This window comes from Xiphophorus hellerii, chromosome 4 (genome assembly GCF_003331165.1).
Source record: "Xiphophorus hellerii strain 12219 chromosome 4, Xiphophorus_hellerii-4.1, whole genome shotgun sequence".
NCBI lineage: Eukaryota > Metazoa > Chordata > Actinopteri > Cyprinodontiformes > Poeciliidae > Xiphophorus > Xiphophorus hellerii.
The window spans coordinates 3,236,918-3,254,755 of NC_045675.1; the positions used below are offsets into that span (position 1 = coordinate 3,236,918).

General features: G+C 36.7%; 1 protein-coding gene across 1 annotated transcript; it reads left to right on the top strand.

Annotated features, from left to right (window-relative positions):
• Window positions 1-202: 202 nt before the first annotated feature.
• On the top strand, window positions 203-17,792 carry gch1 (GTP cyclohydrolase 1). Its single transcript, XM_032560290.1, has 6 exons — window positions 203-700; window positions 6,536-6,645; window positions 10,645-10,700; window positions 13,567-13,598; window positions 13,885-13,969; window positions 15,023-17,792. The coding sequence occupies exons 1-6, from the start codon at window positions 343-345 to the stop codon at window positions 15,147-15,149; spliced, it is 768 nt and encodes a 255-aa protein (XP_032416181.1). The 5' UTR covers window positions 203-342; the 3' UTR covers window positions 15,150-17,792.
• Window positions 17,793-17,838: the final 46 nt, after the last annotated feature.

Genomic DNA, 17,838 nt, shown 5'->3' on the forward strand with positions numbered 1-17,838 from the left:
AAAAAAAAAAAGGTTTTAAAAGTTATAAAAATTGTTAGAAAAAAGATTTTTTCACTTTTGAAACTAAACTTTGTTTTTTTGTTTTTCTAAGAACCTTAGTGGTTATGAATGCGTTAGCTCCACCCCCTCCCAATCTCCTCAGCCAATAGGATCGCTCCCTGGATTATCCGGCGGTTATAAAGCCGGTGCTGAAGCTGAGCGGTTCACTTTCTCAGCTGAAACGCGCATCTGTTAAACTCCAGATCTGGTCCGGACCGGTTCGGCAGGTTCTGAACTCGCATCTGGCTAAAGAAAATAAAGAAACTGGTTCAACGGGCGGATCTTAAGGAAGCGGACAGCGGGATGGAGCACTCTAAGAAGACGATGTACGGCTCGGGAGACAGGAGGGACTCCTCCGCGGACGGCGGCGCCGTCCTCAACGGACACTTTGACGGGATGGTGAAACGGCCGGCGGTCGCCTCGCCGGCGGCGGAGCCCGGCGCCCACCGGGCGACCAGCTCGGTGATGGAGAGCTGGAAGGAGGAGCGGACCCGGAGCCTGGAGGACAACGAGATGAGCCTGCCGTCGCTGGCCGCTGCCTACACCACCATCCTGCGGGGGCTCGGAGAGGATCCGCAGCGGCAGGGGCTCCTGAAGACTCCCTGGAGGGCCGCCACCGCCATGCAGTTCTTCACCAAGGGATACCAGGAGAAAATTATCGGTGAGTTTGTTTTAAACCCCCAGAGCTGTTCGGAGGAGCCCGTGGTTTGTCCTGACAGGCAACAGGTGTGAGGCGGCTCTGAAAAACTCTCTTCAACTAACTAAATAATCACTTAGTTTATGAAATACTTCATAATTTGGCCATTTTTATTTTCCATGATTACTAATTGACCCATTTAGTGTTTGTGAGCAGAGATAGATGGAAGAGTGTTGAGCCAAAAAGCGATCGAGCGCGGTATGGCATCCCGTTGTAACATAAAATCGACTGCACTTCAGGTGTAAATTGATTTATGGCTACGGCAGACCGTTGTGACATATAATTGACTTCACATATCTTAAATTGATTTATGACTTGACAACTTAGTTATACAAGACATCTCTAATTATACTTTGACTACTCTAAATGACGTCAGATTTACCATTGATTTATATGGATGTATAGCAGGCCGATTTAACATATAATCGGTTTCACTGCACTTGCAATCCATAAGATATCTGAAATAGCATTATGACTAGACTTATTAGTAAGTTAAGATACCTCTAATTATAGTTTGACTTGACAAAATACCTTTTTGAGAGATCTTCATTTATTCTGACTAGGATAAATGACGTCATAATTACCACTGACTTGTACGAGACTTCAATTCAATATATCTGAAATATATGTTTCAAAAATATACCATTAAATTATGACTAGTCATAAAGTAAATTTAAGATGTTACTTTTTGTTCTGTATAGTCATAATTGTAATTAAATTTTTCTTAAAGTATTTTCAGACAGAAGATTCAGAGATTAGACGAGAGCAAATTCAATTCTAGTTACCTTAAAAGCAAAAAATTAAAATAAAATTAAGATTGCTTTCAGTGTGAATCTGCCAGGGATGTGGGTTTAATTCAGTTAATAAGAATTTAATAAAATATAATGGACGTTGACCTATGAGAGACTTTCCCCTGAATCAATGAAACGGTTGTTTGATTTAGGGGAAAAGCCTCTGAGCCATATTACACTAAACAAACTGGTCTGCTGAAACCCATCAGCGCAGCCCTGAGTTTCTGTTGTTCGGGCTGATTTAAATGTACTCACTATGCATTATGCATTTCTGTTTTGTGATCACTGCATTACAATAAATTCCTGTTCAGTCTTGTGAAATAACAACAAAACTTGAGCAAAAGTCTAAGTTCTTAATCAGATTAGATGAACGTTCAACCTAAATCCACCCTCTGCTCCATAATTACATGCTTGGTTTTGTTTTTTGTGTTGTAATTCTTTTCCAGCTCTATTAAAACCACTGAACTCAAAGGTTTAAGGAAAACAATATCGGATTTTAACCACTCAAATATCTCAGACGACTGAGTTACAAATGTTGGCATGAGTGAGACGCAGTAAGATCCAGACTCCTGGTCTGTTTTCACACCTGATAATCTGGTAGATTCCCTTCGATCCCTGAACAAAATTGCAACATTTGTTACATTTTCAGCTGCTGCGCTTCTCAAACAAACCAAACGTTTTGAAAAACCTGTTCCCCTCCTCGCCTGTGGGGGCGCTGCACCAAGAACCACTGAAGAAGACATTAACCTCAACTTTCTTCTTCACGAAATGTAAACAAAAATGGAGCCGCATCAGATTTTAGCGGTTGTAGCATTTTTATTTTGTCTTTGGAAAAAGATCATGAGACATTTCTCCCATTGGCGCTAGACTAGTGCGTTTGTTTAGCTTAATTTACCCAGAATTCCCTGCGCTGTAGTCCGTTTTCATCAATATTAGTAAATTCTTGACTTAAAACAAGCCCCTATGTCTTGCTGAAAAGCTACTTGTAAGTTAGTTTCACATGATTTCAAGTGTACTAAGATATTTGCAGTAGGAACTGGACCAAAAATCGTGGTAATATTTTGTGTTTTTGCAGTGTAACAGGTCGGGGTTGTTGGGTCCAACTGGGAGGACTTCTCGGCGCTCTACGGAGTGGCTGGAGTTGGGGATCTGCCCCCTCACAGCCCCATCTGGACGTAGTTTTGCCGTCATGGGTGGGGGGTTGTTGTGTGTTTAGAAGCTATAAAGAAAGGAATGCGTTGGGTGGAAACATGTGCTGCAAGAAAAGCAGGTGATTCTTATTTTTCCTGTCTTGTTTCACCTGAAAGCATCTTGCCTGAAGCGGCTCTTGGACGGGTCAGAAGGTGATGCAGATAATGATGGTTGCATTTGTCCGCTGTCATCAAGATGGAGGTGGTGCGCCTCCTTCCTGCTGATAGGCTGCAGCTGGAGCCTCCCCTCCCCTTGTTGGGAGGTAAAGAACAACTGAAAACACGCAGAGATGTTTCTGAAAATTGTTTTTACGTGAAAGTGTCACGTTGTTTAGCTGAAGTATTCAGATGTTTGTTCATATGCATGTGCAGGTCAAAGGTTAAATCCTCCTGTTGTCGGCTGCAGGAATTAAAAAGGAAAATTCAGCTAGAATATAAAAATACACTGATAAATAAAGAATATTCTAAATGTAAAATATTAATAAATTGCTCTGGATTTTACCAGATTAATGGGGTTTAATACGTTTCCTGACAAAGTTTTCAGATTTTTATTGGTGAGAAATTTTGAAGAACGTTTCTTTTACTTCAGAATTTATATTTATGATCCTTCACTGCTAAAACATAAAATCTTACCAAGTATTTTTGTCTAATTTCAGGTGAAAATATTTTAGTTTTACCTTATTTTCAAGCAAACCAACTTACAAGTACCTTTTCAGCAAGACATTTGAGCTTGTTTTAACTCAATAACTCCTTTAATATTTATTTTAAAAAGTGGAAAATTATTTCACTTATAAAATTGGACAAATTTATTATTAGTGAAATAATCTGCCGGTGGAACTAGTTCTTTTTCAGCAACATCAAGGATTTATTCACTTAAAACAAGCTCTTACATGTTACCTAAAGTTATTTGTAAGTTAGTTTTCTTATTTCAAATGCACTTAAATATTTGCACTAGAAACCTCATCAAAAATAGTTACCAATATTTTGGTTTTTTACAGTGTTTTGTTTATCATGTAAAATCCTAATAAAATGCATTTTGTTTGGTTTAATTTTAAAATCCAAGATGTTTTTGTTTTGTAGAATATTCATCAAAAATAAAAATAATGAAGCAATAAATAAAAGGGGTTTCCCTCATTTCCACTAACACACTAAAAAGAATAAATAAACATATTTAACTCTTATTTATATGGTTGTTTTTCATATTTATTTAAAATGAGTGATTAATGAAACGTAAACATGTTTTTAGATGCTTGTTCACAATAAGAACTTTAACATATTTAAAGCTTCAGTGAATCTGAGTCCTCTGTGTGTAAATATAGAGGAAGTTACAGAGATTTGATGTTCAAACATCGGCCGTCGTCAGAGCGGATCTTTGACCCGGGGCTCAATCTGTGACGCAATAACCAGACAAACTTCTGGCTGCATGTTCGGACTCGCTGCCCTTCTCTGAAACAAATTTAGACCCAAGCAGACACTTCCTTGATTGGGTTACACCATTGATAAAAATCTGAGTCAGAAAAGGAAGCACATAAAACCCGACGCATTTCGCTGTTGGACGGGAATGAATGGGTAATTGTTGCGGCTCCGTTCAGATGGTGTTTGTCTGCTTGTGTGCAGAGATGATGGCTGATTGTGAGTAACGCTCCCATTACCCGATAAACACCTTTTCTTTCCGTCACAAACCTGACTGACGCCACTTCAGATTCATTTATCCAGTCATCATTGACCCGACGTCGTTTCCCCAGAGGACGCGAATCTGACTGAGACGCAACTTTCACCAACGAGTTAAAGACAAATAGTGCAGCAGATAATTTAATATTAATCTTTCATGTTAATACAAGATCATAACTTGGTACATATGTTCCCAGAGCCTTACTTTTGGGGAAAAAACCCTTATCTACTGAAAAATTCAAGATGGTGGGCATTTTTCAAGATGGCTACCATGGTTGTCACAAAAAAATTATTTTTGCATTAAAATGATCAATGTAAATGTGTTTATATGTGTTTGGTGTCAAATCATAATATACATATTTTGATCAATAGAAATTTAATTGTCTTGAGCTTGTGTTTCATTTGTCTGGTAGACATTTTCCAAGATGGCCGCCATGCTTGTAATAGATTATATATGTCTGCAGGTGAATAGGCACAACTAGCCAAAACGTTAGCTTCACTAACCACTAATTTCCTAAACAACTATCTTAGTTATGCTAATGCTAAACTGCTAAGTACATAAAAATAAGCAGAAGTTAGCGTTGAACTGCTAAACACATAAAAAAAATTAGCATGAGGCTAACACTAAAGAGCTAAGCTTTTTTGCGGACACCAACACAAAACATACAAAAAATAGCAGAAGCTAACGCTTCACTGCTGAACACATAAAAATTAGCACTAAACATTAAAAAGTAGCAGATGCTAATACTAAACAATTTTTTGTGCTAAACACAAAAGAATTCATGGAAGCTAGCGCTAACCACTAAAGCAACTGTCCCTCAGTATCTGTGTCATATTTTCATTTCCTTCTAGCTGACTGGAGTAAAACTCTGGAACGATAAAGTCCTCAGTTCCAGTATTTTCATCTGGTTTTGCTGCAAATTATTATTTTTAAAGTTTTATGAATAGGATAACCAGAGTCAAAATGTATGGTGAGACATAAAGTTCATCCAAGTCAGGGAAATGGGAAACATTTTATGCCAATATTTAGTTTTTAAAAACTGTAACACGGCGTCCATCTTGAAAAATTGCAGTCTTCCTGAAATTGAAGTGCAAAATACAAACAAAAATCCAACCTGAGGAGTTAGCATACAAATTTTTATGCTTGTTTTCACAGTTGAAATATTTTTACAGTCACAGTAAATTAGAGATGTAGCAAACCGGAACACCAACCCAGAGATTTAAGCCTAGCCTGCCTGTAACTCACCACACCTACGTGACAAAAACTAAGTTGAGACTCTAGAATCATTTTCTGCTTTGATCAGTTCTGACCAGCGGAAACATGACAAAAAGATAAAAACAAGAGCAGGATTATCTGATATTCTAAAGTCATAAACGTATTTAAACCCAACACAGTCAATGAAATTCTTATTTCTTTTATTTGTATATTTTATTTTTTCAGTTATTCAGCAAAGATTTTAAATGAAAAGGCAAAAGCAAAGGATGTGGATTAGCAGTTTTTACTAACAGCTGAGAACATTTAACTGTGAAATATTGTCTCTGCTACCCACATATTGAGCTCTTAGCATACAGCAACAGTCTTCTGTCAGAGGCCTCTTCAGAGTTTTTGTAAAACTGACTGCTACTGGAGCTCCTTCCTGTCAGAACGGGGTGGGATTTAGCTAAATTGTGTAAATCCTCAGAGGAACAGGATAAAATAAGGTTTAGGAATTAAAATATATTACTGGGAAATATGCTCAAATTATAATTAAACATTTAAATATAGACCTGTTTACCTGCTGTGCTGTTTACACTCAGAGAAAAGCGTTGGAAACTAAAGCAACAAGTCGGCGTCTTCTGTTTGTCTGACTTCACCTTTTTCAGTTCGCTCTGCCTCAAGCAGATATCCAGCCAGGAAATTAAAAAGTGCAGCGACGGTAGTGAGCGCCGCCTGTGTCGTCATGTACAGATAAAACTGTTATTGAACAAAAAAAACGCAATAAACCGGCGCCGGGAAAGTGAAAACGGAGCCTTAATTGGACACTGATGTCTGTCGGAGAGAATAAACAACCTGCTAACAGAACCTGGGCTGATTTTCACAAATATCAAAAGCAAAACCAAAGCTGATTAAATGTTTTCCTGAAGTTTCGCTCCCTGTTTGTCCACAGATGTGCTGAACGACGCGATCTTTGACGAAGACCACGACGAGATGGTGATCGTCAAAGACATCGACATGTTCTCCATGTGTGAGCACCACCTGGTGCCCATCTTTGGCCGGGTGAGCGGACAGCGGACACTCCAAACAGAAACATGAGGTTCTACCAGGTTAGAAGAGCCTTTCTCCAGCGGTAATTGGGTCAGAGACGGCGTACGCCAGAGTTCAAAGGGCAATTTATAAAGACAAAATAACCTGGCAGTCATGTTTCTGATCTGTAGGAGGAAGCTGGAGTACCCAGAGAGAACCCACTCATGTACAGGGAGAGCCTCAAACTCCATTTAGAAAAACCCCGAGTGGATATTGAAACCCGTGATCTGATTTTTGAAAACCAACAGTGCTACAAACCGTCCCATTGAGCCAAAACTCTTCAAAATGGGAAAGGCAAGAAAATATGGCATAAGGCAGGATGTCTGTTAGTGTTTAGTCAGGAAATGGACTTTCCTTCATAAATTTCTTTGAAACCCCAGCACATTTCGAATAAAATCTGCTCTGTCAGTCACAAACCGTCAGAAAGAGCCATAATTGTTTTGGTGACGTTGATTTAAAGTGGTTTGGGTTGGGTAAGATACTACATGCATGACCCGCAAGGAATAGTTAAAACATTAAAGGGGAGCTAAATTAAAATTCCCATTTCATACGTCTTAGTACTCCAGATTAAGCTGAAAGAAAAGCAGCTTAAAAAACACCCAGCCGTTTTCTAACAATTTAATTAGTTAATGTTGTTTGATGTCTGGAAAATGTTTTTAAAACTTCCCGATAAGTCACATTCCACAGGGACTGCCGTTGCTTAGCAACCCCAGCAAAGCCCAACCCTGTTACCTAGCAACCCAAACTGAGCTCCAGCATGTTTGGTCAGCTGGTTTTACTGCTTTATGTGCTGTACAATGGCTGCTGGAAAAGACAAGTGTCTAGTTGATGATTTCCTATCCAGAAACCAGTTGATGCATTCTTGTTGGTTGTGCAGGAGGCTCCACTTCTACTTTTCAAAGATGTACGGTTGTATAATTGCTCATCTATTTGCAGCCATTTTCTCGTGCGAGTGTAAACGTTGCGTTGGGGGGCGTGGCCAGAAGCAGCTAATTTGGATTTAAAGTGACTTGACGCCCTAAAACGGCTCATTTTCAAAGGAGCAGAATAAAATCTCATTATGAATGATTTTGTGCAAAAATGTAACGAACATGTTCTGCGTAGCCCTTATATCTGTCCTAACCTGGAAGAATAATAGTTCCCCTTTAAAACATGGGGGTCTGAGTGTCACTCTGGCTCCATGAATGGAAGCTGAGTTAGCGAGCTTTACTTTAGGTGTAGAACAGAAAATCTTTGTCTCAAACAGAAACATCTGAGCAGATGCTAATCTTAACCCAACCCTGTTTGTCTGGAGGCCGTCGGTCTGAGCAGCACAGAACATGAGAAACAATCAGATTAGCTGAGATCTGTTTATCTTCAGCCTTCACATCATTACCGTCCACTAAAGCCTGACGAAGCGCCTCATCCTCCGCTTCTTTCTGCTTTCCATCCCTCCATCTTCACCTGCTGCTCACAACAATGGCCGACTGCAGCTGATCCTTTTCTTTCCACTGCTGTCAATGGGATCTGGTGACAGCTGGGAAGCACATAAACACACGTTTGTTCAAGTCTATAAAGCTCCTCATCCTTCACCCCATCATCATCATCATCACCATCAGCTGCCGCCGGGTGTTTTTAGCCGTTTGAGGCGTTTATTGCAGGTCGTCTTTTGTTTGCAGTTAGCAAAGACATTTTATCACCTGTTCTGGGAAAACTTTGACGTAAAATTACACAAAAAATAGATTAAAGATATGGAATTAGGCATTTAAGACAGCTAGTTAGGATTATTGTAAATGGAAGGAAAAAAAGTAAATTTCCTGAAAATATCTTAGAAATTTTTTAGGAAAAACAAAAACATTCCTGAGTTTGAAAAGTTGAAAATTTGCTAAAAATTTTTTTTAAATGTACACATTTTTCTGGAAAATTTGAGTTTCAACAGTCAAAGGATTTTACTTTTGAAACTCAGATTTCCAAATTATTTTCTAGAAATTTTTAAGAAGTTGAAAATCTTCTTGAAAAGACTCAGAAATTTTCACAAATTTTTCTAAGATTTATTTTAAAAATTCTGACTTTGAAAAGTTGCAAATTTACAAGAAAAACTCAAAAAATGTAGAAGTTGTTTTTCTAAAAAAAATCTTTTGAAACTCAAAAAATATTTTTAGAAAAAAAACAAGAAATCTTTTGAGATTCTCAAAATTTAAAAAAAATTTCTAGCACAATTCCAAGATTTCAAATTAAAATTCCAGAGTTTTTTGGCTGAATTTTCCCTTCTTTTTTTTTTGTTTACTACCTGCAATGGTTACCGTCGTTTTTGTTTTCCCTGTTGGCATTTTTGCGAACTTTGAAAACATTACTGCTTCCCCTGAATTAATTTTTCCAGATAAATTCTAAAGCGTTAATTTACCCAGCTGTTTTTGGAGTATTAGGTAGAATAAGGTTTGACATTTCTGCTGAAGTTTTGAATATCAACTGATAATTCTTTATAATGTTAGACATTTATATTCATGCTTTTATTTTGAAGACTGTCCATTTCCTGTCCTCACATTCTCTTTTAAATAAACCATATTGAGAAAATGGCAAGTATAGAAAAAACAAATATCTGAATGAGATGTTCAGAAAAACTGTGGTTTTCTGTTCATCCTAAGTTTATTTCAACCTGATCCGACCTGAACGTGGCTGAAAAAGAGCCTCGTCATGTTTGTGAACATAAATAAATTGAGTGAAGTAGCACTTCGTTTGATGTTTATATCAGGCCTCTGCAGCTGAGCGGAGGGAGGAGAAGAAAGAAGTGGAAAAGAGAGATCGTTGCATGGTTTTTGCTGCTGCCCTTTCTCCTCTCAGTCAACAAATTGCTTCTGACATTTAAGTGAAGCTCGCTGGCATGTTTGTGTGTTTGGGAACCGCAGCCTGCGGCCGTCCACACAGCGGCTCTCGTGCTGCCGACTCCGATTCTTTTGACTTTTCTACCTGATCTGGTCTCATCTGCGGCGATCATCGCCAATAACAGAACAAATTAACAATAATTCCTATGAAATAATGACCAAATGGTTTGTATTATTTTTACACATTTTACCCCTCAGTTCAGACGTGAACACAATGCTTAAGTTAATTTCCATGCTGAGAAATATTAAATTCCTTCTGAAGGATTTTTAAAATGCTCTGTGGTGGTTTCAGTCTGCCTGTAATTCAGAAATACAAATTATAAACCTGAAATTATGGACAAACTGGAGTAGACATAATTTTTGCTCCAGTTCTGACCAGCATTTTTTAATACTTTATATTTGCAGCCTCTTCCTTTAAAAAACATACTAGTAGTGAATGGCAGCAGCTAAAAGTCTCACTTTTCTACACATTTTCAGTCTCTTTCACTCCTGAATAATTGAACAAAATTTGTTATTTAAAAATCTGAAATATTGGCAGCATTTACACTAACTTCTGCTCCAGTTCTGACCAGCATCTGTGAGCATCTGTTAAAAGGAAACTTTACACTTTATACTCAGTTTAAACTGTAATTAAGTACAATTATCAACAAGCAACATTTTCAATTCAAAACCCTTTTTGTCATCCATTGCTGCTGTTTGCAGATGTCACTTGTGCGTCAGATTTACGAGTGTACCAGAAACGTTCAAATATAAAAGTTCCAGCCTTTATAAAAAATTTATTGCATTAACATTTTTACAATGTTAAAATCAAAATTATTGCAGTAATGTCTCAGCCCTACTTTATATTAACAAGCTGTTAGCGGTGGATGGAAGTAGCTAAAAGTCTCATTTTTTTATACTGTGTCTAAAAAAGCCTGGTGAGGCTGGAAACTGAATCAAAGTTTTCTGAATATTACATTTAAAGTTTATTTCACTCCTGGACTTTATTAAACAGTGATGAGGCAGAACGTGTCGCACAATAAGATTACTGCCTTATCCTGTTGTTCCACCGATGAGAGAGAAACTGGTGTCTTCAGGATTATGTGATAATTTACTGTTTCCTGCTGTGCAGGTTCACATCGGTTACCTCCCTAACAAACGGGTTCTGGGTCTGAGCAAGCTGGCCAGGTGAGTAAACCCGACATGATGGAGAATCTGAGCGTCTGCCTCAGTGTGTTTAAGCTGATTATTAAAACATCAGATCCCACTGACCCCAATACCTTCAGGCTTATTGTGCTAACACCCCGTAACACACACACACACACATTTAGGGTTGCAACTCATGATTATTTTAGTAATTAACTATTCTATCAATTATTTTTCACGATTAATCAGTTAAAAATTGGCATATTTAAGCCTCTAATTTTTACACATATTTGAAATGCATTAAAAATTTATTTTTGGATTCATAAATGGACAGAAAAAGTTGCTTAATAAATTTAGTGAAGCTAAAAATGGCACTTGAGTTCTGGATTCAACACAAAGAAGTTTTTTATCTTAAATGCAAAATATATATATTCTGTGTAGTTTTTGCTTAATTGCCACTATGACTGTGTTTGCTTTTTTTTTTAGTCTGAATACTCCAGTTAATGATTAATCAATTATTGAACTAATCGTCAACAAATTTAGTAATTGATTAATCACAATTATTTGATTAATCATGTCAGGACTACACACATTGTAGAGAGAATTTGTTTATCATGACTAACTTTGTAAATTGTTGACGTTTAAAATGAAAATTCTATAGATTTTTTTCAGTCGAATGTGGAATAATATTCTTTCCATCCAACTGTTTTTGTTTTCTTTTTTCCCTCTTACTGTTTGTTTTTTCAGATTTTATATTTTCACTAAAGAAATTTGACCCATGACATAAAAGTGACGTTTACTACGTTTTCATTTGTTTTAACTTTTGGAAAAGTTAAAACAAATGACGTAAGAAGTACCAAAGAAACTTATTTTAAAAACCGTTCCGGATGCCTAAAAGCTGTGGATAATTAAAAGAAACAGAATAGAAATTGAAAATAAGGGGGAAAAAATTGATGTCAATTTTCTAATAATTACTGAGTCTGTAAGTAATAAATTTCATTAAATTGAGGTAAGGGGTCGGATTAAAAGGTTCACTTCAAACTGAGAAAAGTAGTTAATATTTTGTTCTTGGTTGTCTGTGGTCATATTTTGTCGGCGTACTGGTTACTTGGTTTTGCTTTTAGAATCTGGTTAAAATAAATAAAATAAAACTTGAACAGTCTAAAGGGTTTCAGCAGACTACTTTACAAATAAAAGATTTCGAAGCTAACAACGTGTCTGTGCTGTCCGCCATTTTGTCCAGGAAAACATAGTTGCTGTTCATTCATTTTGTCCAGTAACCCCCCCTCTAAAAAAACAAAAACAAAAAACTAATGATTAAAAAAAAATAAAAAAAGATACTCCTTCCTGTTGAGCTCTGTTGGGTTCGGTCTTGTGGCATTTACTTGGAGGTCTGTGAGGTCCAGGTTGTCCAAAGTTCGCCGCTCACGGAGAAGAGCAGCAGGTTGAAAGTGAAGTTCGGGTCGATTTTCCCCAGGATGCTTAGCGACGCCAAATGGATTCATGACGTCACTGAAGAAGAACGATCCGACGCCGATATGGACCTTCACCATGAGGACAGTCACTTCTAGTTCCGCACCGTCCGGTTACAAGCTTAAAAACATCCGATTTTATGCACATAATTATCCATTGATTAATGGTTAATTGATAAGCATCCGTTTTCTGAAAATGGCCGACCGTCTTTCCATAACATAAAGGGCTAACATTTTTACAATAAAAGCATTTATTTTTAACATTATTGGTGTCGGCGGTCCTCATGTAACGTCACACTTGTGAACTTTCTAACTGACGGTCATTTTGGCAGGTTGTTTCTATCAGGACAATAAATAAACGAGCAACAACCTTAAAACTGGCTCTGGCCTCGTTCTTATCTAACTTATAAACAATATAAGTACACTACAACTACTACTCAATCAGTTTTTGAGTATTCTAACCAATCAATCAATTTCGTTTATTTGTGTAGCACATTTCAGCACCAAGGCATACAAAGTTATTAAGAAAACACCAGGCAGTCAACAAACATTACATTTTAAGTGCCATCACCAAAATCACACATCAAATATTTGGGTCTGTTTCATTTCTTGTGGTTCAAAATCAGTTTTTAACAAAGAATACTGTGTAATACTAAGATAAATATCGGTAATCTTTTCTGTAGTACTTACTGTGAAACGAGCAAAATTAGCTTAATGATTGCTCTGGTAGCTTTTATTAAAAAATGGTTTCCTCACATTATTAAACTTATACGTATTTAAGTTGCTCAAAACTTAATTAGCTTGTCCAGTGTTAATATTTCAGAACAGAACCGCATAAAGTGCAGTTTGAATCCCACACCGGACTCTGTTTAGACCGTTTCTCTTTCCCGTTCTGGTACGGCCGCCATCTTTCCTGTTCCACCATCCAGCGGCGCCCTCTGCTGGGTGGCGGCAAAACTACAACACTATAAAAACGCCTAAGCAGATGCTATTAGTTAATCGATTGGAACTCATTTTAATCTAATAAACCATTAATCAACAATTGATTGTAATTGAATTAATTGTTTGCATCGCTACATAAAACTGAATTTTACGATTTAAATTTTTATTAATTTTGTCCAGGATTTTAACTGTTCTGACCTGGACAAAAAAAATAAATAAATACATTTTAAGCAGATTTCAGAGAGAGATTATTCAATATTCAAACAGAATGTTAAAAGTCTTTTTTCATCCTCTCCTAAAACCGTGAAATATAAACAAAATATTTTTGTTTAAACTTTAAAATATTCTTTGACGTTTTTGTGGCTGTACTAAATGTTACATTTAGGTGTATAAATATGATGTAAATAAAAATCAACCTTTCATCATCACCGAGTTCTCGGTTACAGTTAAATTAATCAAATGATTTATTGACCTTCTTTCTTTTTTCTTCTTAGGATTGTTGAAATCTACAGCCGTCGACTACAAGGTGCTTTTATTTAAATATTTTACTAACTGTTATTTTGTAAACATCTCTAAATTTATTTTGAGCTGTTTTAAGACTTTCAAACTAATAAAATGAATAGTTATTTCGTTACTTATTAATTACTTACAAGCATTATTTATAATAATACTAGTCTATTGTGTTATGGTCTGTGTTAACTGATTAATCAATTTTTAAAAAAAAGGCACATTTGTAGATTTTTCATTTACCAAACTTGAGATTCTGTTATCCTTGATCTGTTTGTTTCTCCGTTTGTCTCTTGCTTCCCCAGTTCAGGAGAGGTTGACCAAACAGATTGCCGTTGCCATCACCGAGGCCCTGCAACCCACCGGGGTCGGAGTCGTTGTCGAGGCAACGTATGTATCTCTCTTCCGACGCAGAAATTTTATTTATTTTGTCACGTTTAAACTATAATCTTCAACTTTATGTGATGGACCAAACGCGCTTTCTGACAGCAGCCTGCAGGTTATATATACAGACACCAGGGGGCGCTCCTCTCCTTACTTACTTGGATAATGAAGTCGCATTAAAACCTGAGGATCTTTACAGTCAGAAGTCACAGCTAACTAGAACAAATTATTTTATAAACTTATCTGCAGGTTGTTTTTGTTTCTATTTGTACAGTAATCTCTGCTTGAAGTTGTAATTTTGCTTTAAAGAAAAACATCCGTCTCTTTCCAGCTGAAAGGTTGTAAAAACACAAAAACTTACCGTATTTTTGGTCTAGTTTTTTAGTGAAAATATCTTATTTTAAATGTAGTAACTTACAAATAACTTTTCATCAAGACATAGCTTATTGTTTCAAGTCAATAATTCCTACATATTGGAAAAAAGAAAGTTAGTTCCACAGACAAATTATTTCATTTATAACAATATAATTATTCCCATGTTATTAATTTATTATATTATGTTTGGCCGCTTCTCTAATTTCTCTTGTTTAAAATGTGAAGATTCAGATTCAGGTAGGTAATTATTTTAGTAATTGATTGTTATACCACTTTTCTGATTTCACGATTAATTAATTACTAAATTAGTTGAGATTATTCCAATAATGTCGTAATTAATAACAATTAATCATGATTAACCCTAGACTTAAGCAATAAGTCTAAGTAAGTCGATTAATCGATCATTAAATTAGTTGCCAATTATTTCAGTAATTGATTAATCACAATTAATCATTTCAGCCCTCGACTCAAATAATTAGTCTGTTTACTCCACTTAGCGATTAAACGATTACTAAATTAGTTGATGATTATTTCAGTAATTGATTATGATTAACCGGTTAATCGTTTCTGCGCCAGACTCACCGGCTGCGGCAGCCATCTTGGCCTGCTTTGGCCTTTCTCCAGATTTAAATGTTGTTCTGTGTATTTCTTAACGTAACGGCGTCGTTCCACTCGTCTCTTCAGCCACATGTGCATGGTGATGCGAGGCGTCCAGAAGATGAACAGTAAAACCGTCACCAGCACCATGTTGGGAGTCTTTAGGGAAGACCCCAAAACCCGTGACGAGTTCCTGACCCTCATCCGAAGCTGAAGACGAAGAAGCTCTTCCTCCGGTTACCTCCACCTGCTCGGCCCGCCTGCCGTGCCGCTGTGTGTGTGTGTGTGTGTTTCCGTCTCGCCGAAGTCAGTGAAAGGCGTTTACTCCTTGTTATTGTTCACTCTGTCGACCCGATGAGCCGGAGCGTCGCCTCAAGGCCGCCGACTGACCCGATTATTCTGACAGATTTTACCCTGCAGTTTTTTTAGGATGTTCGCTGGCCACCAGACACCTGAGCTTTTCCTAAAAACTGGTCCTCCGAACAATTTTCTTGTAGCATAACTTATTTTTTGCATAATTTCAACATAATCTATTGCTACAATGTAGCTTATTTGTAGCTTTAAAACCTAGACATAGTTTGTAGCATGCTACATACTAATTATGCTAACTAATTAACCACACTACATGCTAATTTAGTTCAATATTGACTGTACTGCTTGCTAATTATGTTAATTTTAATGAGCTTAATGCTGTCCTACATGACAATTGAGGTACATGCTAGCTATGCTAATGTGAGCAATGCTACAAGAAAAGTATGCTGAAATTTTTACCATGGGGCCAATTTTTTTTAAATTATTATTTAAATTGCTAAATTTATTTTATTTGAAAAATGATAAGTAGTTGTCTCCTTGGACTAGACCCTTCTCCCTGGTGGTCACGGGGCTGCTTCTGTCAAAGCCACCTCTGCCAGGGCTACAATGTAGCTTACCACCATCAGTGTATGAATGCATGTGTGTGTGTGGGTGTGTGAGAGAGAATGACTGAATGTAGAGTTGAGCGCTTTCTAGTCCTCTGGACTAGATAAACATTGCACAAGTACAGGCCACTTACCATTTGTCTGGAATTTTGCACATGTATTTTCATCAACAAGAGTAGGATATCACATTTGTTTTTCTTTTTGGCCAAATTTAATTAATGGCTGCACCAATCTGGTTTTCAATGAACATAATAGGATGTTTTGGTCCTATTTACTTTCAAATTAAATGAAAAAAAAAGATTAACAAAAGATAAATACTTTGTGTTGTACCTTACATTCTCCATTTTGCGATTTTATTTGTATTTTTATTTAAATGCTTCCCATCATTAAGATTTGACCCCACCACAAACATTTTCTTTTACATGTTCATCTGCATCGACTGCCTGAGTTAGCAAACCAAACTTAAACCATTCTTGAATTGTGGTGGAGGGCCACACAAAATCATCCCCAGGGTAGACAATGGCCCGCGAGCCACACATTGGACATCCCTAAATTAGGTAGATAATAATAAAAATTTTGTCTTCTGTAAAAGATTAAATTATGATGACTTCCTAAAGGTGATCAGTGTAAATAATTCAGTTAAAATCTATTTTGCACTAATTTGTAATATACCTTTGAAACGGTTCAACTTCAGCTGGTTACCTGCTAACTGTGCTACAAGCTAATTTCTATATCAGCGTCAGAACATTTTCACATTAATCTTTAAAATCCTACAGATAATGTTGAGACAAGCCGCCTAACCGACAAGCTGCCTAACCTCTGAAATGTCTGAGGCTTTATAATCCCCGGGGAGTTTTATTAAGGTTAAAAATCGCAGCAATTATCTCCGGGTGTTAGCATTAGCACGTTCTGGCTGCTCCCATTGTTTTATGGTCTATTTTGACCGATTCGATGTAATCTACAGCGTTGCTAGGCTGTACGTCTTTTTTGTACCACACAACCAGTTTCATATAGATAAAAAATATATATACTTGAGATTTTGACCGATAAAAAGAGCAAATTCACAAAAAGGAAGCCACGGCTTATGTCTGTTATGTATTTAACGGTTTTGAAACGATTCGACTTCAGCTTGTTATAAGCTAACTGTGCTACCTGCTAATTTCTAAATATAGCATCAGGACGCACTTTGGCCACAGTGATATCTAAATAAATATATGAAGTTATCCAAGATGGGATTTTAAAAAAATTAAAAAATGTTATTCTGAGAAAAGCATTGTAATTTCCTGCCTATTTATATCTTTTTATTTTTACACATTAAATAGGCTACCATGGTTTACTATTACTCTGTGGTTCCCTTTTATTTCTTTACACTTTTTAAAACTCTTATCTAAACAAAAGCTGAATTGTTAGAACAAAAATAATTTTTAAAGTCAAGCTTGTAAAAGAAAAATATCTGAATCCTTGATGAAACCAACATTTCCCCTCGAAACATATATATTTTTTATTCCTTTGTGAGAAACTGCCTTTATCTGCCAACCAGCCTCTGGATTTAAACCAAAACAGATATTTTATGTCCATGAAAGGTTTATTAAATGTATTTGTATGTATGTGTGTTTTCTTCTCAGTTTCCATCCTGGTATTTGAACACTGTGAAGACAAGTTTGTTGTTTTGTAAGTTTGTTGTTTTGTGTCTGTGCACACCAGTGCTTCATAATGTCCGCTCTCTGGCTTTAATGGTGTAACTGGAAGATGAATGCTAAGAAGAAGAAAAAAACGCTTTAAGTGTTTCTGTGGCCTTGTTTATTTGTTGTGCTCATTTTAAAGACTTTTTAATCAAAGATAATAAAAGTATGTGACGGCAGAGAGTGTGTGTTTTAATATAAAAAATGTTATTCCTGATTTACATGTTAAGTTTGTGAAATAAATGACCGTTTACAACCGTTTGTTGTAAATGTCAGATTTTTGCTGTTGACACACAGGTGTTGT

Bases quoted from the DNA above. Each gene is read 5' to 3' on its own strand.
- gch1 (XM_032560290.1), top strand. From the start codon at position 343: ATGGAGCACTCTAAGAAGACGATGTACGGCTCGGGAGACAGGAGGGAC. The intron at 701-6,535 runs GTGAGTTTGTTT...GTTTGTCCACAG, and splicing joins ATACCAGGAGAAAATTATCG to ATGTGCTGAACGACGCGATC. The intron at 10,701-13,566 runs GTGAGTAAACCC...TTTTCTTCTTAG, and splicing joins GGTCTGAGCAAGCTGGCCAG to GATTGTTGAAATCTACAGCC.